Raw genomic sequence first — 26,644 nt, forward strand, 5'->3', positions numbered from 1 at the left:
AACATGTAAAACAATTATCTCATCTACAAATAGCTTACACATGTCTTTTTTACCAATACCTAGCCGTTTGGATTTTTCTAAAGCAATCTTAGCACCAAAATATTTTTTGATACAAAATAAATGTTCTATATTCTTCATTTTTGAAAATATATTTTTAAGCGTTTTTAATGATTACTCTCTACACCTACACTAATCTTATACAAACAAGGAGTATAAATCCACTAGTGGAAGCGGTGTTTTTATTGAAAATATATATTTTTAAGCGTTTATCATGATTACGCTCTACAGCTACACTAATCTTACACAAACAAGGAGTACTATAAACCCACTACTGGAAGCGGTATTTTTATTCAAACGTAAAACAATTTCGCTTAAGTTTATCATCTCTAGACATCGGTAAAAATGTCTCTATCACTCCTAGGTAACTGTATGCAGAAGATTTTACGGCATTGTAACTCAAATTCACCTGATTATGTTTTAACAAGGTTAAATCTAACTGGGAGTAAGATGAAAGGAGTAGAAGCTTATCTGTCTTAGGAAGTATGAAATTTTATCTTCTCGGTTCGTTAAATCATAAGTTTATAAGGAAAAAACGCGGAAGGGGAAACCGAGCCATAGATATAGTAAAACTATAAAGGGTCTAGATCCACTTCGCTGGCTTAGGCTTAACGAAAAAACGCGGAAGGGGCAACGAGCAGACAGCCGCTATTTTCTGGGGGTAGCCGTATAAAACGCCATCTATCGGGGACAAATTAGCGGCCAAAATTGGAACTATCATAAGGAGTAGTGGCACTCTATGTTAACTCCCTATAGGGCATAATAAGTCAAACCCTCGGAGATGCCATTACTCCATTTTATACGAGCTAAGAGCGGAAAAACGTATTTTATAAATTTTACACCTGTAAAATCTTTTAAAAAACACTTGGAACTTGTATTTCTACTTACTTTCGAGGAAATACCACCGTTTTCTGAAGGTAAGAGTATTTTTTTATACATTTATTAGTAATAAAAACATTTAAGGCGAGCTAAGCCTTGGTCTTGTAAAACACGGCAGATTAGTGATTAGCGTCGTTTTCAGCGTTGAAAAACGTTATTTTATCATGTTAAAAAAACGTTAGCAACGTTTTAAGGTACTGATATTTAAATATCCGGACATTAAACTGTTACATATTCTTAAAATAAGAGTCGATAATGGTGCCCACCAAAACAAACTTTGTTAAGTGTGTGTCTCTATATTTAAAGGCATAAAACGAAATATAACATAATCGTTTTTATTTACTTATTTATGTAACAATCATGGCTTCAACTCATGTTTGCTGCGTTCAAACTGTGGGTGTAAAGAAGGTTTTCTTTCTTACCACAACTTTCCGAAAGAGACTGCCACTAGAAAGAAGTGGATTGATTCTATAACAACAGCTGATATCTCCAGTTTACGGATTTGTTCAAAACATTTTACAAAATCAGATTTCTTTCCCACCACTGGAAAGAGACTACGTAGAGCGCTCAAACTGTTCGCGATTCCATACTAATTTGGAGATCAAATTAATGTAACCGATGAAATTATCCCTAAACTGACTCTCCGTAATTTGACTCTCGGGCAACAATCTGAAGCATTAGAAGAAATGGGAGCGTTGTCCTTTGATCATGGATAGAAGCATGAACCCGCTGCTTTTTCAAATATTCAGGCAACACATCAATACCCAGTGTCACACCTCTGTGGGTTTGATTGTTAATCCACAATTTTGCTTCCTTGGGGCCAGCCCCGATCGCCTTATACTGGTTGAGGACCAGCTGTACTTAGTGGAGATCAAATGCCCTTACGCTATTTTCAAGAATAAAGAAACTATCAGAGGAAAAGCAGCTTCGGGTAACTTTCACCTTTACATTGATGAAGAAACGGATGAACTGGAACTGAGAAAAACTTCAGACGTCTATCATAAGATACAGGGTCAGCTTTTCGTGTGTAACGTACCCGTATGCTTTTTGGCAGTATTTGTGCCACCCGATAACATAGAAATCTTGATGATAGTGAAAGACAACCAATTCATCAATGATACCTTGCTTCCAAAATTATCCACTAAATATTTCATTAGTCTCCTACCTCATTTTGCCATAGAAATGTTCGAAAAGCCTAAAAAATAAATTTTCCAAGTCACGAAAGTACAGCCTCTTTCATTCTATCATTCTATCAGAGAGAATTTAGAAGGGGAGTGGAAGGCCCCCCCTTTGACTCTATTAAACGTGATGACGCCCAAACAAGATGTCGCGTTGAGCTTTTTGGGGTAGGCGAGTTTCCGGTCACGTGTTCTAAAATCTCTCTGTTACAAACACATCATACCGGAAATCGACCTGCCTAGATAACGTTTAGCAGACGACGTTGCGCTACATTCCAAACTATCCCTTCCACTCCCCTTCTAAATTCTCTCTGATTCTATGTGCAACAGTGCAAATCTACATTATGGCCATGACCAAGGCTTAGCTCGCCTTAAATGTTTTTATTACTAATAAATGTATAAAAAAAGACTCTTACCTTCAGAAAACGGTGGTATTTCCTCGAAAGTAAGTAGAAATACAAGTTCCAAGTGTTTTTTAAAAGATTTTACAGGTGTAAAATTTATAAAATACGTTTTTCCGCTCTTAGCTCGTATAAAATGGAGTAATGGCATCTCCGAGGCTTTGACTTATTATGCCCTATAGGGGGTTAACATAGAGTGCCACTACTCTAAGCTCATCCCTTAATTTAGTTTCTAAAGTTATCGATAGATGGCGTTTTATACGGCTACCCCCAGAAAATAGCGGCTGTCTGCTCGTTGCCCCTTCCGCGTCGACCTCCCATTGAATTGTGTATCTACCCTTTTAATATATCTATGAACCGAGCAGACAAAAGCGATTTTTGGGGGTAGAAGGTTAAGAGCGCCATCTGTCGTCCGTGCCAAAGTTGAACTTCCTCTGGAAACGCAATGAGAAAGTGCATAAAATAATGCCATCAGCTATTTAACTGCGTCGATATATTTAACGACTTGACCCATGACATGCCCTTAACACTGGCTTCTATGAATCCTATTTATTCTTGGATGCTAGGAAACTTGGTATACGTAACAGTCTGTACCAAGTACCCAAGCATCCTTCAATAAACGCCTGGCAACATTGTGGTACGCATGGTACAACTAAAATATAGGATGTGTATTTATCTTTCGACTCACTCAATCGCTTCAACACTTACAGAGAGACGAAGTATTGAAATCCATATTATGTAGTGAAATTAAAGGTTGCGTTTACGCTATATATAAATGTAGTAAAGCTGAATTAAAAAGTAAACACCAAATTTGAAATGTTAATATCAAAAGATGTTCTTGGAATATTGAGATGAAACAGAGCTTTATAGCTACACAACTACTGAAAGAATCGTAATGCCGAAAATTATTTAAAATATTTCCATTTAATATTCTGCAAAAAGGAAATGTTATCGTTTTGTAAGAGATCTTATCATCCTACTCGCTTTATATTAACTTTGATATGCGTGTAGTGTTTCGATTCAGATGTAATCTTCATTACTCGTTCTATATAAACTCTCACTTGTGTCACTTCAAAGAAATAAGTTTATCTTAAATAATTAATTAAATATAAATGATATTAATTATTTTATTCGCCAGTAAATAACTTTAAAAATAGTTAAATCGTTTAAAATAAAGTTGTTCCTATTATCTTTCGAAACTTTGCTAATATTGACGTTCAAAGTGAAGGGTACCCCTCTTGCCCGCTTTCTTCAAATTTCGGGGTATATATACGATTCGTTTCCATTATAATAACAGATAAAAACGCATTCGCGTGAACCGATGGTGGAAGCCCTGCCATTGGGAGGCTAGACGTTTCTCGTAACCCTAGCCGATCGCCGCGTATATCTTGAAACCAATAATAGATAAAAACGCATTCGCGTGAACCGATGGTGGAAGCCCTGCCATTGGGAGGCTAGACGTTTCTCGTAACCCTAGCCGATCGCCGCGTATATCTTGAAACCAAACGATGACGAAGGAAAAGAAGCCAGAATTGACTGACTGGCGTCCATGTGGAATGGACAAACACCTGAAGATGGTGGTGCATAGAAGCTGGTGTCAATGTGAAATTGACGAAGAACAGAAGATGGTGGTGCATAGAAGCTGGTGTCAATGTGGAATTGACGAAGGACAGAAGATGGTGGTGCATAGAAGCTGGTGTCAAGGTGAAATTGACGAAGAACAGAAGATGGTGGTGCTTGGAAGCTAGCAAATACAGACTAGTGTCCATGTGGGATGGACAAAGACTAGCAGATTGTGGTCCTTAGAAGCCATATTAAAGACTAGTGTTGGTAGATGAATGGCCAAATTTCCGTGAACCGCGAACGCGTTCCGGATATCGGGTATTTGTTTGCTCCGATACGCAAACTGCGAACGCGGTCACGTGGGGTCTGACAGACACACAGACACACAGACACACAGACACACACACAGACAGACAGACACGGCCGGTGTAATACCTCTCCGTGACATACGTCACTCGGAGAGGTAAAAATCATCGTGAAAATAACGTGTTGAATAGGACGTAAAAATTTTAAGCTTTAAGAACTAACATTAAAATTTAATTTAATAGATCATTCCTGTAACCAACACAAAGGGGCGGAGGTGTCTCTTCCGCCAGATGGAGCCAGGGTTCACTACACGCCATCTAGCGGTGCTTCTTGACGCACCCCTACTCCCTGTAAAGTTCTCTTCACCCAAATCAGAAATAGAATAGTCTAAGTATACAAGCAGAAAACTGACATGATTTCCAAACCGAGGTCAAAAAATCGAAAATGCTTAATAGAATACGGACACGAAAATTGAAAAGCTGGTTAATCCTTTTTAAAAAACAAATACCTTTTGGCGTATTTAAAATCGATACGATTGTTCTTTTTAAAGGAATGATGAATCAATTAATTAAGAAAACTGAGCATTCAACGACTTACAGGTTCCATTGTTTTCATTTTATTTTTAGAAAGATAATCTAAAATAATGATTATGCGTCAAATTGCAAACAGATGACGATAGTAAAGGCATCCTACTTCCGCCTTTACGTCACCACTTTACAGAATGGCCTAAGGCGTAGGTTCTTGTTAGTTAATTGCTCGTATCTACCAAATATTCGTTATTCGAAATAAAAGAAAGCCTTTTAGCCTGAAGATTTCCGTTAAAATGGCAGAATCGTCTTCGATTTTAATTAAAGTGGCAAGGCTTTTCAAAATAAATTAAAATCACAGAACCTGTAACAAAAATAACTACCGGAACTGAAGTCTTAAAATCAAACTAGCAAAATAACTGACAGTGTAAAAAAAGTAACCAACAGAAATGACGTAGTAAAAATTGCATCAGAAACAATATCGTGTAGAAAAAAAAATAAGATTGAAAAATACAGAACTAAAAATTCGATCAAAGTGAAACTAGCGTCATAAAAAACATAACAATATTGACCCAAACAAGGGACTTGACCAATAAAAAACAGGAGACACATTCCGTATATTATTATTATTGAACAAACATAATACTCCAACATACAACCCTTTGAAAAGCTCAAACAATCCCATAATCTATTAGACCTTGCAGAATCCGAGTTTTTTCTTGACTTACGTGGTCAAACATTTCGCAATTTTATAAACTTCCCAAAACTAGATGTAACAAGCCAATATTATGATCAATAAAACGGTCTATTACACTCGAAAGAATACGGCAAAAATCCTCCCCCTTTTTCCAAGAAAACAACCCACCACAAAAAAGATCTTATACATAGCTTTCAAACAAGGAGTATTGATACCATTTACACCAGAAGACCAGGCTACTAGACGGATAAAGTGCAGTATAGAGAGCTTTCAGTAGGCTGAGTAGTACGTCACACCCTCCTAAGTCTTGCCAATTTTCTGGTAGCCATATTGGTGGGTATCAGCTTTCCTTCTGTATTCAACCCACCAGTATGGCCGCGAAAATGATATCACGAATCTTAAATCCTCCCCCAACCGAAAGCTCCCTATACCAAGTAGCTTCGTTTCCTGGTGTAAATTGTATCAATCCCCTAGTCTGAAAACTATATATAGCAGATCAAGAGAGATTTGTATTAATGGAAATCGATGAGCAGAAAAGGAATGAATAATAACACAGTGTCGCGGTGTATAGTCCTAAAATGGATTGATACTATTGCAACTATGAACCTAAGGCGTACGTTTAGGGAGGGAGGTTTTCTTTGAAGTTCAAAAGATAGATACGATTTATTGAGCGGGAGATCGCTTCGGTATATTCATTTTATTATTCATGAATAGCAGGGTTGGCAACTACCTATCCAGTCCGGTTTAAACCACCTGGTTTAATCCGGATTAATCCACTTAAAAAAATCCACCTAAAATATCCGGCTTAATTATGAATGGGGAAAAATCAATTTTGTGCCATAAAAATAATTAAAATACAACCAGAAACAAGGCAAAAATATATGTAGCGACAACTAAAGATTATTTATTATGAATGATAAAACTAATAGTTATGTTACCGGTTACTGTCCAGTTACAGCTTACAATATTTTTCCAGTATTGCTCGAACTTAAAGCATAGCGTTGGTTCCAGTGGACAAGTTGACTTTCCTTACGAACTCCAGTTTTGGCTTGGGAAAGCTAGAGGCATTTGTGGGCGGAATTTATACGTGCATGTATAAATCCCGCCCACTAGCCTTTGCCAAGCCAAACCCGGAGTTCAGGAGGAAAGTCCCCTTGTAAGGGATCCATTTCATGAAAACATTTTATCAGTTAAACTAGCAGACTATATTGGAATCGGGGCTAGGGGTCGGGAAGTGCCCCAAAACTAAAATAAGAGCTAAACAGAAGTACTTTGCCTTCGAAAAAACCTAAAATAACTCGTGTTTTTAAAAAATCCGGATAAATCCAATAAAATCCGGTTTAATCCAATAAAAACCACTGGTCTGGATTTTATTCAAATTATCCGGATTTTTGCCAACCCTGATGAATAGGGAATTAAAGGATAGTTTCAGTTCATAAATATTTTCATGAGCAAATAGAAAGAAAATTTTAATATTTTATATTATATTTCTGATAAGTCTACCATAAATTAGAGGGTGTGTTCTTTGGGTGATAATGAGTGGAAAATGTCAAATTTTGTAGACGACCCATGTTCTTCTACGCTTTATATTCTTCCACTTATCTTGACCCAAAGAGCACACCCATTAATTTGTGGCAAACTTATCATAAACACCCTGTAGATATATTATGGGCTCAAATAGCTAGGCTATCCTTCAATACATCTGACCATAAGTTTATAAGATATGTTCCTTCCATAAGTATGACACTACGTATACTTCGTAATGCTAGAGACTTACAGCTCGAGCTATTTCGAGAACGATCGGTGGGGTGGCGTAGCGGTTAGCGTTTCGCCTCGCAGCAAGAGGATCCTGGGTTCGATCCCGGACTGTGGCACCGGGTGAAAAATCTGGGAAGAAATACTTCTGCGTAGAGTTTGCAAGTTCTCTCCCCGCTTGTTAAAAGAGTTTTCCTCCGCGGTCTAACCCGGTTTCTCCTTTCCATCAAAACTTGCAGAGGTTAACGGTAATAGTTAGTATAGGGCGCTGTCGGTTAGCTGTGGCATAGGGGCTAGCCACCACCCCTCTATGCATTGTATAGGCGTTAGATAAGTGGCAATAAGTCGCAAGATGACTTGGTCCAATTAGCTAGCTGAACTTAGAATTGACCACACTCGGTTAATTTTACAGTCCATCTAGGCCCTATTTAGTCTGCACTAAGCCTTTGACAGCGCCTCACCAGGCGTTGCTTTACCTCGAATATATGACCTACGTCACTTCATGACAAGCTCCAGTTTGTAACCAGTGACAAACTTATGGAACTAATGAACTTATGATCTAACTAAAAATGTTTACTGAGAGTTCTGTTCAAATGGAATTAACAACTCTGTGTGATCGAAACAGGCCAAGGTTTTTGCTAAGGTATTTATAAACACCAAACTGTAAAGCTAATGTTATTTTTTTGAGATTTTAGAACACATAACACCCAGCGCGCATTACAGATCAGTAATGGAATCGGTAAATAAGACCTTGTACTCTAAAGATTGAAGTGCAAATGACGGTTGAGTTTAAGTAGTTAACTCTCAAGGGTCTATCTTCTTGAACTCATTAAAATAAAACATAACTAGGCCATCTTATCGATATGAAAACGTCCGTTTCAAATACCTGGCGAAATTGGTTGTAGATGTAAATGAGTACAGTACTTTGGGGGTTTGAATAAAGTTTTAAGAAGACTTTTAATATTTATGAATTTTATGTAATATTTGACTTTTCGAGTTTGAGTAAAACGAGTATTCAAATGAAGCTGAAACCCGAATATATTAATAAAACCTTACGAATTTACGATATTTCGTCATTTTCCACTGGGTTAAGGTATTGCATATTTTATAAGAATAAAATGAGATATTTCTTTAAGGGATATCGCTTCTAATATTTGATTATAGACCAAAGAGAGAATATTTGATGTTGGTACAGAAATATTGAACGTAAATTTCATCCTTTGAGTGACATCCCTAAAAATTATTTGGATTACCTATATCAGTTCAGTTCAATTTAGCTTTTGGGCCTGATTTTTATTTTACCTATATACTCCACTAAACATTGCAATTAAGGTGAATTATTCATTAAAATTCATTTTTTAAGCTAAATTAACTCTGCCGAACCACAATCCAACGTTAATTTCAACTTAATTCATTATAATTAACGTGAAATTAAACCAAAAACATACATTTTTTGGATAAAAACTCAAATTACGTTTAATTAAACTGCTTAATTAAGATTACTAATGCAATATTTTAAATTCTGGTAGATTAGCAAAAACTGCAACTACAAATGTGAAAATACGCGAAAGAACTTCAAGGCATAATTGCCTTTATCACTTTTAAACAGTAACGTACAAAATTTAAATAATTACGCTATGAATTTAATTATATTAAACACTGCAATAATTTAAATTAAGCTAAATCGACGATGGTTCGAGGAAACTGTAGCTTTCTATCCGACGAAATTATGTTATACTTGTTAAAAAATCTTGAATAAAAACCCAATTTAATATATATTCCCCCTAAAAATTAACCTCATTTTCCAGGTTAATAATACACGAACCCATTATAGCTTACATCCTTTCCATTCCGAATTACACACACGATTTCCACAATGCAGCAGCAAACAAATCTGTAAGCTCGTGGAAATAAAAGATGAGGCAGAGCAGCGAGGAAGAACAATATATCTCAACTGGGTAATCCCGTCTGTCGCTATACTAGAAACGCTCAAAGCTCTGATAATCAAGACAGACCATAAGCTTATAAAATATGTTCCATAAGTACGACGCTTCCTATACTTCGTAATGTTAGAGACTTACAGCTCGAGCTAGTTCGAAAACGACAAGTCACAAGCGAGAATTGAAGTCCTACTGATTAATTTTACAGTCCATCTAGTCCTATTTAGTCTGTACTAAGCCTTTGACAGCGCCTCACCAGGCGTCGCTTTACCTCGAATCTATGACCTTTCACCTACGTCACTTCATAACAAGCACTCGGTTTTGCAGTCCATCTTCCTATTTAGTCTTAACTAAGCCTTTGACAGCTCCTCACCAGGCGTCGCTTTACCTCGAATCTATGACGTTTCACCTACGTCACTTCATGACAAGCATTCGGTTTTGCAGTCCATCTTCCTATTTAGTCTTAACTAAGCCTCTGACAGCGCCTCATCAGGAGTCACTTTACCTCGAATCTATGACCTACATCACTTCATGACAAACTGCCTCAGTAACCAGCGACAAACTTATGGAACGTATCTTATGAACTTATGGACAGACCTAATAGGATAGCCGGGAACCGAGTCAGAGAAAGAGAAAAGAATATAAACAGTAAAAACTATAATGTCTTATTCTATCGAGGCCTGGCGAAATCAGTGTCAGACATCAAAAGAGCTGGCCATCTCTTTTCCGTCCGAGATAAAGTTTTTGGGCTTATGGCCAGAGAGCCTTGACGCTTCCTCTACTACTTCATGGATGATTGAAGAGACCCTTCGCGACTGGGGGTACGTTCAGCATTATGGCTGAATTTTTACAAGTACAGAAGTCCTCGTGTTGAAGTGGTGCAATGTATGAGTCATGGGTGTTTTTCTTTGGGGCAGGTTTCGAAATAAGTTCAATAAAAGTTTATTCATTCGTTGGACTACTTTTTATTCAAACCCCCGAGCCTCGTTGGTTCAAAGGACTACTTTAAAAATTCCAACTCATCCTCAGCGTTTTAAAAATAGAAGCTAGTTCTCAATTCTCATACAACTGCAATGGCGCTACGCGGCAGCACTTAACAATCGCCTACCGAAGGGTTGGAGCGTGCGCAAGGTACACTGGGAGAGTTGCATTGCCGCAGATCGTCCATCATCATTTCAAATCCATCTTACCTGATTTCTCCCTGGTTAAATGGAAAACTTTAAGAATGAAATAACCCAAACCACGTGTAAAATCATTCCACTGTTCCTTCAGCATGTTTGTAAACCAAATAAAAGCGGTTCCAAAACATTTTATGAATTGAAAATCCAAGCTAGGTGTCATGAAAAGCGGACAATATCGTGTACGACAAATCATTGGATACCACCACCCTGTTTGAAATGTTTTACTACAACTTACGAGCTCTTGACAAAGTCACAAGGTTCAAGGAAAATTGCAGGGTCTACCACCATGCCATAGAAAAGAGTGTTTAGTAGTTAAGAGAAAAGAGTGTTTAGTAGTTAAGAGAAAAGAGGTTGAAACTCTTTAGCCTTGGTTCCGGTGCTGTATACTGTATAGTAAAGCTTCAAATTGTTAACTCGTTGTAGCCAACGTCGCGAGGCTCAGAGCTGATTCAATGGCTGGAAATTGCCTCCAGATAACGCTTAATAAGGGCATTATGAGGGGGTTCTTGGGGCAAAATGGGGTCTATTAAGTACAGAGAACGAGCCGGAATAGAGCGGAAAGTGGGGGTTTATTAATGGCTTGGTTATCGAACAATAACCGTTCCCCGCTGCTTTAGAGCTCAGTTCGGTTTAGAGGCATGGACAGAGTACGGAAAGATGGGTACGAATTGAATTAGTGGATGAAAGTAGGTCGCACCAGACATACATCCGATGATGATGGGGAAAAATTTCGCATCCAGCTAAAATTAAATAGCTTTAGTTGAAAACTTCAAACATAAATTAAAAGTATTTTTTTTTTTCAACCAAATGATTATGTTTCAAGAGTGCGAATTAGCTGGGTGTTTGGAGTGTTAAGGTCTATTTAAACTAGACTAAAATCTTACGTTGACGTTGGAGAAGTCGCTTTGCTATCCGTTAACGATTAGAGGGCTTAATTTGAAAAATGTTCAATTTGGACGAGTTAGCACAACCTCGTTTCATTAGCACCTTTTCTTTAGCCATAGCTCACTCTTGAAGGAGATAGTGATATGGAATGGAGTCGCAATCTTCAAACCTATCCTCCCAGCATCCTCAGCGTTTCAGTACGGTCTACAGTACGCAAACATCAAAGATGCCCCCTGTGTCTTAAAAAAGAAGCTATATCCTAGTAACGCTAACCCTTAGAGCAAAATTTTATAGAACATTTCCGAATCAAAATCGACCCTTGAACCCATTGTACTTCGGTCCTATCACATTTTAAACACCCTGAAATTCTAAAATACTCATAAAAATTCTGTATATTTAAATGCATTCGGGGAAAGTATCCCTTTAGGAGGTAAAAGTCCTATGCATTTTCTATCCGCGCCTGTAAAAATGTTTTACCCGTTGTACACTATTGACCAGTGAAAAGCAATCAACCAGGAGAGTTTATAAAAACACATTTCTAATTTTTTATCGATTTTTCTTTATCGCTTATTATAAAGGGATATAGCCTAGTTTGGGACAATCAAGTTGTAAATATCGATAAGTTATTTATTACAAAACAATTATAATTAAAGGGAAATGGATATGAATTTGAATTACAAATCGACTTATTTGTTAATTTCCCACTTTCGTGTATCCATCATCAAGCTGCACAATAAATTATTCACATATTTTGTGAATGTATAGCCTCGAGATTAAATGATAATATATCATATAAGATTATTCGGCAGTTAAAGGGAAGGTGAAGTAGAAAAATCAAGTGATTTTATTTTATCAATTTTTCTTCTAATTATAAGACCAATCCGCATAGTGAAACATCCAGAAAATATCTCCGAGTGATTTTAAAATTCAAATCGGTTGAAATTTCACAGATAATTTGAAATTAACACCTCCGACCAATCGCGTAACGCCCTGCCTTCTTGTTAACTAAAATTACGTGTCACGCTCTATATCTCGCGCCACGATTGCCACATCGCGCGCAGTTTAAGAAACAGAGAGACAATGATAGTTAAATTAGAAGGGGTCATTCGTAAATCACTCCAATCATAACTTGAAAAAGGTATCCCGGATGGCAAAATGTCATAGAAGTTATATTTTCGACTCAATATCGCCCAAAGAACATGCCCCTTAATTTCCGACAGTCCTTTAAGTAACACCCTGTACACCAAATATGTTTACAAATTGCAGGTCATGAGTGTCCCATCTAGTAAATTTATATTTGTTGGCATATTTAATTGCTGACAGTGTATTTTTGAAAAGCTTTCACTATCAAAACCATACGAAAGTGGAAATTAAACGTTGTATACTCGATCCTTTTAAAGATTAATACCCAAAAACGTGGATTTTTACGGATATGGTAGAGGCATGTCCTTGCTTATATAAAGACTTATAAAAAAACCTCTTTACAAAGATGCTCAGGGGGACACCAAAATTCGATCATGGAGATCTATAGAAGAGCATTTTGGAGCGAGTCCAAAAGCCGATATAACCCTTGGCGTTAGATCAGACCAATCAATAAGCGAATTAAACAGGGGTGGTCGATGGCCTGAAGCACGCATCAGGTGAAGGGGCTTGTAAAGACTCGCGAGGGAGTGGATTGTGAGCGAGACTCAAACTGTAAGATTAGAAGGACAAGATTTAAGGCGCTCTAAGCTATAAATGCAAGTATACTTAAAATAAGGTCAGCTCTATACGATAATCCGTGTATATAGTGTTTACATTAAGGCGTATTTTATACGGTTATATAGTGAAGTATTTGGGACAGCTCCTTAGTCAATAGTTCGGTCAATACAGTGGAAATATTGAAGTATGACCCTCGTAAATCTTAACTCCACCTTCTATCGACTGCATGAAGATGGATTTAAAGTGAGGTCCAATCCAAATATTCAATATATTGAAAGGCGATCATTGTTCGAGAAATTTCTGATCAATTAAGGAAGGTGTCTACTGAAGTGTATTACTCCGAAGATGTAAATAACTATGGAATTAATAGATTATCTTCTACTTGGAATCTTTAAACTCCCATAGACCAAATACTAACATCTAATTGAAGGTAATGGGAAGGGCTAAAAACTTCGTTAAAAAGCCAGCGCCTTCTGTCTCGCATCTCATTGGTTATTCGAATGTTTTGGATAACTCTGTTGCAGAGAGCGTAGGTTGGAAGTCGCGTCGATATCATGTGCTTTTTAAGCTCAAATAAATCATGCATGACGTCAGGGTGACGTGTTCAACGCCTCCTATTCCTTAATACAAGCAGAAAGGTGCAGAAAATGCATAAAGATTCCAAGTTGAAGAATTCTATGTATTCAATTATCGAAAATGATTCAAGATACGTTGCTATTTTATTGTCGTGTCGGTCACATTTTGAGAGTCAAAAGAATAAATATTCGCCTCACTAAATCTCATTTAATTATCTCCAAAATCCACTTTGGAAAATTAAGAACGCCTAAAAACCAGAAGCGATATCTAGTTTATTAGGGAGAAGGTCTAAGATGCCTAAGTATTCGCGCGCCATAGTCCCAGTCCCCATTTCAAAATACAAGGGGGGGGGGCGTAAAAGGATGCCGGGCTATTTCACCTCTCCTCAGTCGGAAAATAGTAAATACATAATTTTCGTCATTTGCGTCGCGCTGACGTTAGTTTTCAAAAACCAATAAGATGCTGGTTGTAATTTAGAGGCGGGGATTAACTCCGGACCCACGTTTGGACTGGAGATAAAGCTAGAAATGTGGCGAATTTATACCTTCTCCCTAGTAAACTGTAGATATTGCTTCTTGCTAAAAAGGTTTCATAATTTACGAGACCTCATTCGAAAATAAGATGTCAACGCGCTTCATATAAGCTCGGGTTAATATTACTATACCGTCAATATAGTCTCGAATTTAGTAAACCTAACTATAGCAGATGCAAATTCTGATTGGCCCTGAAATTAAGACCATCCTGACCTAAAATCCGAAACCCCTAACGAGATTTACTGGGGGCTTGGGTCGCGTAATTCGGGGATCGAGAAAGGTGTTTTGGCGTGGCCGGATAGAAATCGTTAAGGACCCATTGGGATAAACAATCCACCAAAGGCTTAAATTTCAAACTCGTATAGCGTTTATAGACGGCGTCGTGGCGATATGCTTATCAAATTAGCCTCGATTCAGTAGGCCTACGTATAAGCGTTGGGTTTTATAGCCCCTGGTCAATTAAACTCTAGACGAAGGTTTTGTTTGCTTAATTTGCCGTTGCATAACGCAACACTCGTTTGAAAACCTTTTGGAAAGTGCAGAGGTTATCGTTTTGAATTTTAAATTAAAGGGAGAGTGTTTTTAAACTATTAAAGGATGGGATTACTAAACAGGGCTATTCTGAAATGTCAGGCAGAAATTAAGGGGCATGTTCTTTGGACGATTTGAGTCGAAAAGGTTCTGTGACATTTTGCCACAAGGGACACTGTTTTCGAGTTATGATTTGAGTGTTTTAGGGATGACCCCTTAATTAAATTATAGATAATTGTCTTTCAGTTTCTTAATTAAATTTAAGGGGTCATCCGTAAAATACTTTGACCAATCTTAACCTGAAAAGTTTTCAGGTTATGGCCGATACCAGGCTTAACCCGATACCGATATGGTATCGGTTCATCCCTACAGGCGTGTACTAAGAAAGATTTTCGCTTATTAGTTGTTAGATTAACTGAATTCTGGTACTTTTTATATAAATGAGAACTCGTCACGATTGTAATTCATAGACATGAGATATTATCACCATCATTACGGTACGAAAAGACCTAAAAATGTCATGTAGCGTCATATAACGCATTTTAAACGAGTATCGGTTTAGTATCGGTATCGAACCAACCGATCCGATACTATCGGGAAACCCCGAGTATCGGTGCCGATACCGATATGGCATCGGTACCGGTTCATCCCTAAGTGAAAACAGAAGCCCGTCCGGCAACATGCCATAGAACATTTTCGACTCAAAATCGCCCAAAGAACATTGCCTCTTAATTTCTGACACACTGTTTAGCAACACCCTGTATATTGGCGGATGATGATAAAACCAAGACCCATTATCAAGGCATGAAAACTTTCAGAGATAAAATTTATCTTGTGCCAAGATCCCAGGCTTTTTACAGGCACTATGAGAATGGCGGTTAAAGCACATAGATAATAGAACTTCTAGTCTAAGGCGGTTCCAGCATAGAACCTCAAAAGTTGTCGAGACTTGAAAGCTTTCAAAGGGCACTAACCAGAAACTTCCAAGTCTAATTTAAACATATTACTTCTGAACTTTTTTTTTTACCCAAGTTTCAAGCATTTTCATTAAAAGCTATTTAAGCCTAGATCATCCATTATTTAAACAAAGTAAAACAAGTTCAATTTAAGCGTATATTGGCGTAATGCATGGTGCTTTATTTCAAGTGTATAGACACTCATTCAAACCACAAGTTTATAAGATATGTTCCATAAGTATGACACTTCCTATACTTGGTAATGCTAGAGACTTACAGCTCGAGCTAGTTCGAGAACGACGCCAGAAATGACTACACTCGGTTTTGTAGGACATCCATCTTCCTATTTAGTCTGCATCACTAAGCCTTTTCCAACGCCTCACCAGGCGTCGCTTTTACCTCGAATCTATGACCTACGTCACTTCATGACAAGTTCCAGTTTGTAATCAGTGACAAACTCTAGGTCCTATTTAGTCTGTCCTAAGCCTTGCCAGCGCCTCACCAGGCGTCGCTTTACCTCGAATCTATGACCTACGTCACTTCATGACAAGCTCCAGTTTGTAACCAGTGACAAACTTATGGAACATATCTTATGAACTTATGTTGAAACCTAATTAAACGATTGTTAAACAAAGAAAACAATGGAACGCTTTCTAAAACGCTTGGCTTCACTCTTAAGTGTCTTTGAATTGTTTTATTAATTCCCTCTTTACGTATTTTTCCATTTTCAGCTTTGCACGAAAAATCCCGATGGCTAATTAAAAGTTTGGAGTGGAAAAGGGCAATTTTCAAAGCGGGGGCGAGTTTTAGCGAAGAAAGAAAAATCGGCTGAGATCTCGAGGACTCTCCCATCAACCTGCAGTAATGTTGTTCGCTAACCGAGACAACCTGCGTTCGAGAATGCTCATTCTGACTGGAAAATTGCTAAGAACGAAAGATCCAAATGCTCCAGATGAAGGAGGCGGTGTGACGAACGCCCAGCAAATAGGAACGAAACCACAGCTGCAAGTAAGCGATTTACTTACGTAACCAATTCTCCCACCAAGAGAGCACACCTTTTTTATTAAGAGGCAACCCCGACAGTATATTTCGATCGTAAAATTGATTGCCGAGAAAATTTAAGCGCGGAAAGTTTATAATTAAATCTGACCTTTGATGCGTGAACAGATGGCGATACCTTAGCCATTCGAAGAGAAAATAAGATACACTACGTACCCGAGGTTGATTATGGGGAAAGTGCGCAACTGACATTCTGAAGTTCATGCTTAAAATATGGCGTTGAATTCAAGCCTTCTATAGGGTGATCGGTGACAGCAGTTTAGCTTCCTTATTTTAGTATAAATATAAGCCTGTATTATACGTCGAAAGGCTATTTGCAACGTGCGTAATTTTTCAAAGGGCAGAAGGGCGTCTAGTAAAGGCCTTTTCAGACGATAGAGCTTTTGACTCAACTGGATGGGTCAAAAGGCTGAGTCACCAAATATTGGTTAGTGTTCAATTTAAAATTTGGTGATTCAACTTGTCCAACTAGTTTACTCAACCCAAGTTGATTCGTTCAAATGAATCAAAAAGTTGGATCGTCTGAAAAGACCTTAAGACTCGTAGATTGTCGCCTCCTGGTGATGGATTTCGGAAACAGAAAGCATAGACTACTGTGATTTATCCTTATCTTTATATCCTTAACCCAACTAGACCAAGGAAGGATAATCACAGTAGGTTATTGCGCTATTCTGTTCCACTTTGAAGGAGACAATTTTAAACGAAGATGGCGCCTCATTCTCTTTAATTTTATCTGGCATGTACTATACAGTAAAGTATATGCTATACTATAAGCCACCTACCACTGACAATACTTGGGTATTATAGGATTGTCGTGTGACTAGGCCGTGTACTGTTTAAAGAGTGTAAATTCTTGTCTGCGTCTGTAGGTGGCGCGAGTAATCCGACGATTATAGACGCTAGGTTTGTTAGATACTTCCTTTTAGATGTGTGGCTGTACTTTAACCTACTTCTGAATAGATTTTTGCTTTTCTGATTTTTGTAACAGTGAAAACCGATGTATAGTCTTGAAATGGACCAAATAATCCATAGAAAACTTAGTTATTTCGTGTGTTTTTTGATCATTCAAAGGTGGTAATAAATTAAATTTTATGGCAAGGGGTAAAAAAACTTGAATTATGATTCTAGTGTACTTTAGTAGACGTTATGAATATACCCTAGATAAATTGAGTCTGAAATTCTGAAGATATTGAGATTTAGCCCATGGTTTGTGTAAATTTCAGTCTAGGTAATATTTCTTATGCTAATTTGTTCCGCGATTTGGATGTAATTAATGAGTTTAGTTTAAACTAGTCTGATTTTAATTAATTACTGAAAAGAAGGTTCTACAAACCCTCCATCTAACTGTTACGAGGCTTAAGATTGTCACAGATTGTGTAGTAATGATTCTCAATTTTGACGCATGGAACAAAACAAACATTAATTATGAAAGTTATGCCACTGTGACCTTTATGAAATAAATGCAAATAGAGTAATAAAGCAACAGAATTACTTGACAACAAATTTCAACCCTTCCGGCTAAAATAGATACGAGAAAATCCTTTCAAATTGAAATTCTGCTTCGCCCCTACCGCCGCTAAGTAATATACTTCCTTTTTATCAGAAGTGAATTATTTGAAGAAATTATCTCTAACCCACTGCGACAGCGTATCGCTTACCATCTCTCGTTTAGCTAACTAAATTATCATTAAGGATGATTAAGCATGGAGTGGAAATAGGGCGTCATAAAATTGAAAATCAAGGATAGTGTTAGAATTTGCAATGACTCCAGGGGAATTTACGTATATAAATATATGTAAAAATGAAAACAAAGATCTGTCATATGACATCGCTCTATCTCTCTATGGGAAGTTCTTATACAGAGGTCGTAGGAAATGGTTTAATTAAATACTTCAAGCAACTTGCTTCTGCTGACGGTATAATGCTCGTTCCATTACAAGACGTCCTTTCATAATATTGACTTAAATTTAGAAATATCCCTTCATATACAAACCAACTTATCTCTCTTCCGCCTAAGAATATTAATTTCATTCCCAATCTCATATTAATATCGTCAACGTTTCCTAAGAGTACCACGAAGGTTACTGGGACCCTACCATATCTAAGCATCAGTAGCAGTCCTTACAATATACCGCAAACTGCACTTTAACAACTCCTATATATGTGTACAGGGTGGAAACGTTTGTAGACTGATTTCAGATTAGAGTCAATCTTTTCAGAATTCAGTGGTAGCAGGGACACATAGATTATCTTCTACTTTAAACGACAATAGACCCAATACTATCTGATTGAAGGTAAGGGGAAGGGCTTCGTTAAACTGTCACCTCCTCTTTCCTCGCATCTCATTGGTTATTCGAATGTTTTTGATGATCTGGATAACTCGGTTGCGCCGCGCTTCATAAGTTCATGAGATATGTTTCATACGTTTGTCACTGGTTACTGAGAGCTTGTCATGAAGTGACGTAGGTGAAACGTCACATATTCTCGTGAAGTGACGCCTGGTGAGGCGCTGTCAAAGTCTTGGTACAGACTAAATAGGAAGATGGACTGCAAAATTAACCACCGAGTGTAGGACTTCAATTCTCGCTTGTCGTTCTCGAACTAGCCCTCAGTAAGACTCTAACATTACGAACTATAGGAACTGTCATACTTATGGAATATATCTTATAAACTTATGGTTTAATCAAGAGCTCGTATATGGACACAATGGTATAGGAGAAACACCTCCTACCTAACGTCATACCCCTGCTTACCCAATCAACTTTACTAAAACATTAGCCTTCCACTTAATAAAACCCTCCACCATGTAGATGTAAAAGGGAGGAGACTTCTTCAAGCCCAGCCCTTTTGTTATTTCCCTAAAAGGATGTATGATTACACTTCCACAAATCTAAAAATAGTTTAAAATACACTACGTTTGGTTACTTTTATTCCTTAATTATTCTACTGGGAAATCACACTATGTCCCATAGAAACTATCGGCTTCGAATAACTTAGCTACCTCGTGTTCGCATTAAGATTGGTTAAAGTCGAACGTTTCCACCCTGTGTACTACATCTTAGCGCGGGACTGAATTAATATAACGATAAGGGGGTCAAGAGCATGGTCACTTAGCTCTTAGCCGCCCCCGTCTAGATTAAATAATCCATTTTGGTTACGTGTATTTGCAGAGATGTTTAACCACAGTGGACTTAACGTCCCTGGGGGTTGGAAGCTGCGTGGGCACGGGAATGTACTTGGTCGCCGGCATTGTCGCCAATAAAACGGCCGGACCAGGGGTCATACTCTCCTTCATAGTGGCCGCTGTTGCTGCCCTGTTTTCAGGTACGTTACGCAACTCTAGTTTCTGTCGTACAAAGGGAAGATGAAACGCAATACCATGAAAATTTGTTAATATTAATTAGGTGTTTGCTATGCCGAATTTGGTGTGCGTGTACCTCATACGACGGGATCAGCATACATGTACAGTTACGTCACAGTCGGCGAGTTTATAGCCTTCGTCATCGGGTGGAACATGATTCTAGAGTACCTGATTGGGACGGCAGCTGGAGCGTGCGCCATTAGCGCTTGCATCGACGCTATGGCTGGAGGGGCTATTTCTAAAGGTGTACAAGGAGCCCTAGGGACCATGATGGGTAAGCTAACAAATCAAACATCTTATAGGTGACGTAAAGTGTCATCAAAACAGATCTCTGTACAGACAAACTATTGAAGGAAATATGCATGCCATTTTATGCAAGAGAGATAATATAAAGGGTGGGGTGTTTCTGATAAGTCTGCCATTAATTGGGGATGTTCTTTGGGAGTTTTTGAGTCGAAAATGTAACTTCTATCTATGACATTTTGCCGTCCGGACCACCGTTTTCAAGTTAAGATTGGTCAAAGTATTTTACGGATGGCCCCCTTAAATTTAATTAAGAAACTGAAAGACAATGATTTCTAATTTAATTAAGGGGTCATCGATCCTAAACCACCAATCAAATCATAACTCGAAAACAGTGGCCCGGACGGCAAAATGGAGATAGAAGTTACATTTTCGACAAAGGCAGATTTGCCTAGATATCGAATTTAAAAAATGAACAAGAAAAGTGAAGCCTTTCGCAACTTCAAGAATTTTTACTTATATAAAAAAGTATAAAGAGATCGACTGACAAGAAATATATTGATAACAAAGGGATGGTGGGGATGAAATTGGAGACATCGCCAGAGAAATGTTACGTTCTCAATGAAAAGGATGACAGTGCGGAAGCAAAAAAGAAGCAAAATGCCTTGTTTATAGCAACTTTCCCTTCGTTCATTCCCGCCCCCCCCCCAAAAAAAACCCCTGACATTCCAAATACTTTCAAGAACACCTTCCTATAGCTAGTGAAGTTTATATTGTTTTACATTCTTGAAAAGGCTTAGGAAGAAAGGGTTTAATCAACTTGAAGGCAATATTTACCCCCAAAAAGTTTCATCCTTTTTTCGAAAGAACAAGAAAATAATATACAGGGTGCTTCTGAAATTAAATGGGATGTTCTTTGAACGTTTTCGAGACAAAAATGTAGCTTTTATCTCCATTTTGTAGTCCGGGCCACTGTTTTCGAGTTATGATTTGAGTGTTTTGGGGATTACCCCTTAATTAAATTAGAAATCAATGTCTTGAATCAGTTTATTAATTAAATTTAACGGGGTTATCCATAAAATACTATGCACAATCTTAACTTGAAAACAGTGTCCCTTAGGGAAAAAAATGGAGATAGAAGTTACATTTTCGACTCAAAATCATCCAAAGAACACCCCCGTAATTATAAACAGTTAAATACTAAAGACCATTAATTTAAAAATTAAAACTAACAAGGACATTTTTTCACGTAAAGTTTCAAGATTTTTTTTTTCGGTTTTGAAATACTATTCTATTCCTAGAAATGTTTCGGTGATTTAGACATTTTTATAACTAATGTTCCAAAAAAGAAGGTAGGACTGGATCGAAGTATGGGCAATTTTGTGTCGTAAATGTTCTATGACATTTTCCCGTCAAGGTTAAAAGTTATGATTGTTTTACGGATGACCCCTTAAGTAAGGTCCCTGCAAAACTTCAGCTTTGTAAAGCGGTTTGGCCTGAGCTTGATTATCAGTCAAAGTCAGAAATTTTATACATGAATAAAAAAAAAACGTTTTTAAAAATCGATTTGAAAGTTTTAGTTTTCATATAAAACCTAACCCATTTCAATGATTATTTATATATATTTCGATTTCAAAAGTACATGTACAGTTGTATAAAAAATAACGTAGGTACCTCACCCTAAAATTCCACCCTAACTCAAGGCGGCAACCCTTAAAATATACGGTACAGTTCCAACTATCCTTTCTCGCTTTTTCTGGAATGAAAAACCCATACCGGAAGTATTGATCGTATCTTTCCCAGTTTCCTCTATCTGGTATCTTCTCTACTTTCCCTGCATCCGTGCTACCAAAAGTAAGATAAGGGATTAGAAGTAAAGTACTCTAGCATTGGTAATAGATCCTGGCACTAGTGAACAAATTTGAGGATTTTATGCCGCTTCCATCGCGCCTACACTAGAGAGAAAAAATTGGTCGAGTTCCAAAGCATTTTCTACCCCTTCCCCTCAACCTAAAGCCGCGGAACACGGACGCGGGTGCTTGAATCTAGTTCGGCCGTCTACCGCCGCGAGCGTCTCACGTTTTGGAGGGAAAATTCAGAAACCGCTACCAGAGGGCCAACCATTGGTGTGTTATCAAGAATATTCACTTTTGCCAAGTGAAGAATTTGGTGACCTCGATACTTCTAGTCCCTTATCTTACTTCTGGTACCACCCTCTCATTTTCTCTCCTTTGCTGTAGAGCCCCTTACTTTCTCTCGCGGACTCCCAATTACAGCCAGAAAACGGCGCGAGAGAGAGAGATGAACCGCGAAATCAATAATGGATAAAGATAAAGCAAAAACATCCAAAAAGAGGGGCCAAGTTGGCTGGCTAAACTTGTAACGATCTAAAGCTCCCGAAATAGACGGCCAAAAAAATAATAGTTCCAATCTATTTGCTTTCTTCTTTTTATTTCGAATTATTGGCAAAAATATCAAATTTGTTCTACTTTGGAGTAAGTAACTGCGGAGCTTGAAGGGAACTGAAATAGCATCTCATAAAGGAGAATCAAAAAGGGAAGGTAACTATAACGGCACATCCCTATATCTCGCTCTCACGCGCATCTACCTCGGCGCAATTGAAGGGGACTGAAATAGAATCTCAAGAACGAGAATCATAGAGGGAAGGTAACTAAAACGGCACATCCCTATATCTCTCTCACGCGCACCTACCTCGGCGCACAGCCGAGGAGCCAGACGACACGTGATCCGTTAAGAATACTGGCGATAAACAAACTTCTTCTGATTGTTTTTTTCCGCTCTGTTGCGCTTAAGGCGCATGTGAGGAACTCTGATACCGAGCCAAAACTCGGTACAGGTTTTGAAAAAGGGGGTTGGGCTGAGCTGATGGAGAATTTGCTCTCTTCGAGCCACTTTTGTTGAAGGAGCCAGAAATAGCACCTCAAAGGATTTACATCAGCCCTTCAAAAAGAGAACTCTGGTCTCAAGAGTTCTCGCTTTAAATGTGCGCGCTCGTCTTTCTCTGCCCTTTAATTGGATCAAAGCTGGTGAACAGGATATTAGGGGGAAAATTAAATAAATAGAAAAATAAACGAAAGGCTTAACATAGAACTCTCAAAATACCTTACCAAAGCTCACGATTGTATTTAGCTAACGAATAAGAAGGCAAGTTGAATTCCGTTGTGTTTGTGGTGTGAAGTTGAGGGTAAGGTAAGGTAAATTTAGGTTTGGTTAGGTAGGGTAAATTGGATTAGGCTTAAATTATAATTAGTCTTAGGGTTTCAAGAAACAAGCTCAAAGCCAGAAGACCATGCTTGGGTCGGATGGATACATGTTTCCATTTTGAAATATTCGTTATTTCATACGCTCTTTTGAGCAAAGACCAAAAATAATAATAAAACAAGAGCCTGCCAGATCCTAGACGTCGTCTGGTCCTAGCTAGACGTTTTTTGACACATTTTTTCGGACAATGTCTTAAATTCAATTTCTCCATTTTTTATTTCAAATCACAATTGACATGGTTATTAGGCAAATGAAGGCAGTTTCCTGCAATTATACCGCCTAGTAAAAATTACGAACATTGCCAAAGAAGTGGGCCTCTGTATACCGTTTAAGATTTGGCAAAAACAGTGTACTTGTTTTTATAATTTTAGTGTAAACAAAACCTTCCAATTAATTTCCTCCAATGTCATAAACCCTTTAAGTCTCATTTCCCGGAAGTGAAACGCAGAACTTTCAAAATTACCGATTATAATGATAAATGGCCAGGTATTAAGGAAAAGGAAGAATTTTTCTCAGGGATTCGGAAACAATTCGGAAACATTCCTGAGTTTAAATTACACCCGTTATATTATTTGAGATGAAAGAAAGAAAAGTGTATCGAGGTGTTACAAAAAGGGTTATTTTGTACGGAATGAAACTACGGTTCTAGCTTATTTCTTAAAATCCTCAATTTACAAATAAAGTCACGGAATGTTTGAAGTTTGGGGAAGAGGAAATTACCTTTTTGCTTTTTCCGACTCTGGGAAAAACTGATTTTCTATCAAAAATGTTTCCATTACATATCACAGTTCAAAGGGAGAGTGAAATAATTTTTCTTCTTATTTTTTTATCTTTTTTTTTTAAATTTGAATTTGATTAGTTGCAATAACCGTAATTAACTCAAAACGGGACAGTCTCATTGTAATATAGCCTTGAAATTGCAAGCACAAATACAAGCACCCGTGCAAGCACAAATACAAGCACCCGTGCAAGCACAAATACAAGCACCCGTGCAAGCACAAATACAAGCACCCGTGCAAGCACAAATACAAGCACCCGTGCAAGCACAAATACAAGCACCCGTGCAAGCACAAATACAAGCACCCGTGCAAGCACAAATACAAGCACCCGTGCAAGCACAAATACAAGCACCCGTGCAAGCACAAATACAAGCACCCGTGCAAGCACAAATACAAGCACCCGTGCAAGCACAAATACAAGCACCCGTGCAAGCACAAATACAAGCACCCGTGCAAGCACAAATACAAGCACCCGTGCAAGCACAAATACAAGCACCCGTGCAAGCACAAATACAAGCACCCGTGCAAGCACAAATACAAGCACCCGTGCAAGCACAAATACAAGCACCCGTGCAAGCACAAATACAAGCACCCGTGCAATCACAAATACAAGCACCCGCGCAAGCATGCTCTTTAGCAACAAGAGACCAATGAAAGTCATGATAAATTAACAGTAGATGATGTTGTATATACAACAAAATGGGCCGAATCAAGGTTAAGCCCTCAAATTACACGTTAATGATTTGGTAAAATTCTACCAAAATTAACAATCTTGTTTAAGGAGGTTTTGCTACATACTCAATTAATGGAACCTCAACCTGTACATAAAAGGCACGTGTTTGCATGTTATACGAACATTTCTCTCCTCTAGAACATTCTCTAACAAATTCCTTCATCAGAAAGCTAATTTAGGTGTAGACTACATGTGACACGCGAGAACACGGCCAACGTTTAAAATATTTACGAAAAAAAGGTTGGTGGTAGAGAGAGGCTGGGGAAGGTCAGAGCCGCCGCTAAATTTCTCTAATGGTCGATGTAAGTTTTTCGTCTAATTTGAAAAGCAATTGCCTCCCTTGGAGCGAATGACAGAATTGCACGCAACACGCTCCGTGAAATGATAAACGATCTCAGTCCAGTTAAGCGATAGGCTACTAATGATGACTGTTATCATCCGGTCTACCTAGAAGGTATTTACTACTAAAGGCTATGACTAGAAGTGATAGCTGATTTCATGTCATGCGCATAGAGATAAGGTTTCATAGTTGGTTTTGTTTAACTCACATGGAGTTCAGCATAGCCCCTAAATGTCTATCCATACCTACACTTAGGTGAGAACCGTGAGATTAACTAGAAAATATCGTGGGCCATATGCGGCAATGGAAGTCTCCCAGAGTACCTTGCGCACGCCCCTACCTTTAAAAATAGAATATAAATCTCATGAGTTAGCTTCTATTTTTAAGACACAGGGGGCATCGTCGACGTTTAAGTACCCTATCAAAAGGTCGACGATGCTGGGCTTGGAGAACTTCGATTCCGTAGATGGGGGTAAAGAGCTGTGGAGATTTTTACTCCATCTCACCGTTTTTCTCCAAGATTCTTCCACAGTTAAAATGTGCAGAAGTTATATAGCCGCCATTTTGTAACATGGTCGTGGCTTCAAATCAAACACTATACATTCATTGCTTCGAAAGTTAACCACTTTACTAATATCAGTCTACGTCAATCTAAAATCAATCGGTCAATGTTATACCCTTAGGATGATTTGATTACTTTTTTGTTGACAATGCATGGACATTATTCCATAAAACAGGTTTTTACTTTTCGGGGCGCCATTTTGGGAGATAATGGCGAGCCGAAACCCAAAAGACATAAAGACATCTATGGAATATAGGGAACCAGTGTACTAAATATTATTTAAATCGGTTGAAACGCGCTTAAGTTAATCCATAAAGAAGTTTTTTACATTTCTGGCCGCCATTTTCCAAGATGGCGGCGGATATGAATTTTTTTTTCTATTTTAGCGTGCCTACTACTTAATAGTAACGTTCCTGCAAAGGTTTAGCCTTCTAGATAAAGCAGTTTGGGCTGGGCGTTGATAATCAGCCAGTAAGACATTGAGGACTTTGACCTACACAGATATATATAGATAAAAGCTTTGCTTTGAATTCGCGGCCATCTTTATAAATGGAGGCCATATAAATAACCAAAGCACCTTAACGTTTAAAGAAAAACACGTGTAACACAATGCATATAT

The 26,644-nt window shown here is 38.1% G+C and overlaps 2 protein-coding genes and 1 long non-coding RNA gene across 11 annotated transcripts in view; 2 read left to right on the forward strand and 1 right to left on the reverse strand.

Annotated features, from left to right (window-relative positions):
- The window catches only part of LOC149702861 (putative cationic amino acid transporter), a 138,677-nt gene that overhangs the window by 81,615 nt on the left and 30,418 nt on the right, over window positions 1-26,644 (forward strand). The window contains exons 1-4 of one of the 4 annotated variants that reach the window (XM_089866777.1): window positions 15,685-15,799; window positions 16,398-16,674; window positions 19,896-20,049; window positions 20,130-20,360. In XM_089866777.1, the coding sequence (XP_089722903.1) occupies window positions 16,531-16,674; window positions 19,896-20,049; window positions 20,130-20,360 (529 nt within the window). In that variant the 5' untranslated portion in view covers window positions 15,685-15,799; window positions 16,398-16,530. Of the gene's footprint in view, window positions 1-15,684; window positions 15,800-16,094; window positions 16,675-19,895; window positions 20,050-20,129; window positions 20,361-26,644 lie in introns of those variants that run through there. The other 3 variants (XM_089866778.1, XM_089866776.1, XM_089866779.1) reach the window with 3 other exon arrangements.
- The window catches only part of LOC149702863 (uncharacterized), a 95,511-nt gene that overhangs the window by 6,712 nt on the left and 62,155 nt on the right, over window positions 1-26,644 (reverse strand). The window lies entirely within an intron of this gene.
- LOC149702864 (uncharacterized) lies at window positions 618-2,160 on the forward strand. 6 transcript variants are annotated; one of them, XM_089866770.1, is made up of 2 exons: window positions 618-974; window positions 1,342-2,160. In XM_089866770.1, exon 2 carries the CDS (start codon window positions 1,645-1,647, stop codon window positions 2,140-2,142), a length of 498 nt encoding a protein of 165 aa, XP_089722896.1. In that variant the 5' UTR covers window positions 618-974; window positions 1,342-1,644; the 3' UTR covers window positions 2,143-2,160. The 6 variants fall into 6 exon arrangements, with proteins under 6 accessions (XP_089722896.1, XP_089722898.1, XP_089722894.1 ...); XM_089866772.1 differs by having other exon boundaries at window positions 1,345-2,160; XM_089866768.1 differs by lacking the exon at window positions 618-974 and adding an exon at window positions 981-1,220.

This window comes from Phalangium opilio, unplaced genomic scaffold, assembly GCF_054372755.1.
Source record: "Phalangium opilio isolate 3A_F unplaced genomic scaffold, DU_Popi_V2 ptg000017l_1, whole genome shotgun sequence".
Classification (NCBI taxonomy): Eukaryota; Metazoa; Arthropoda; class Arachnida; order Opiliones; family Phalangiidae; genus Phalangium; species Phalangium opilio.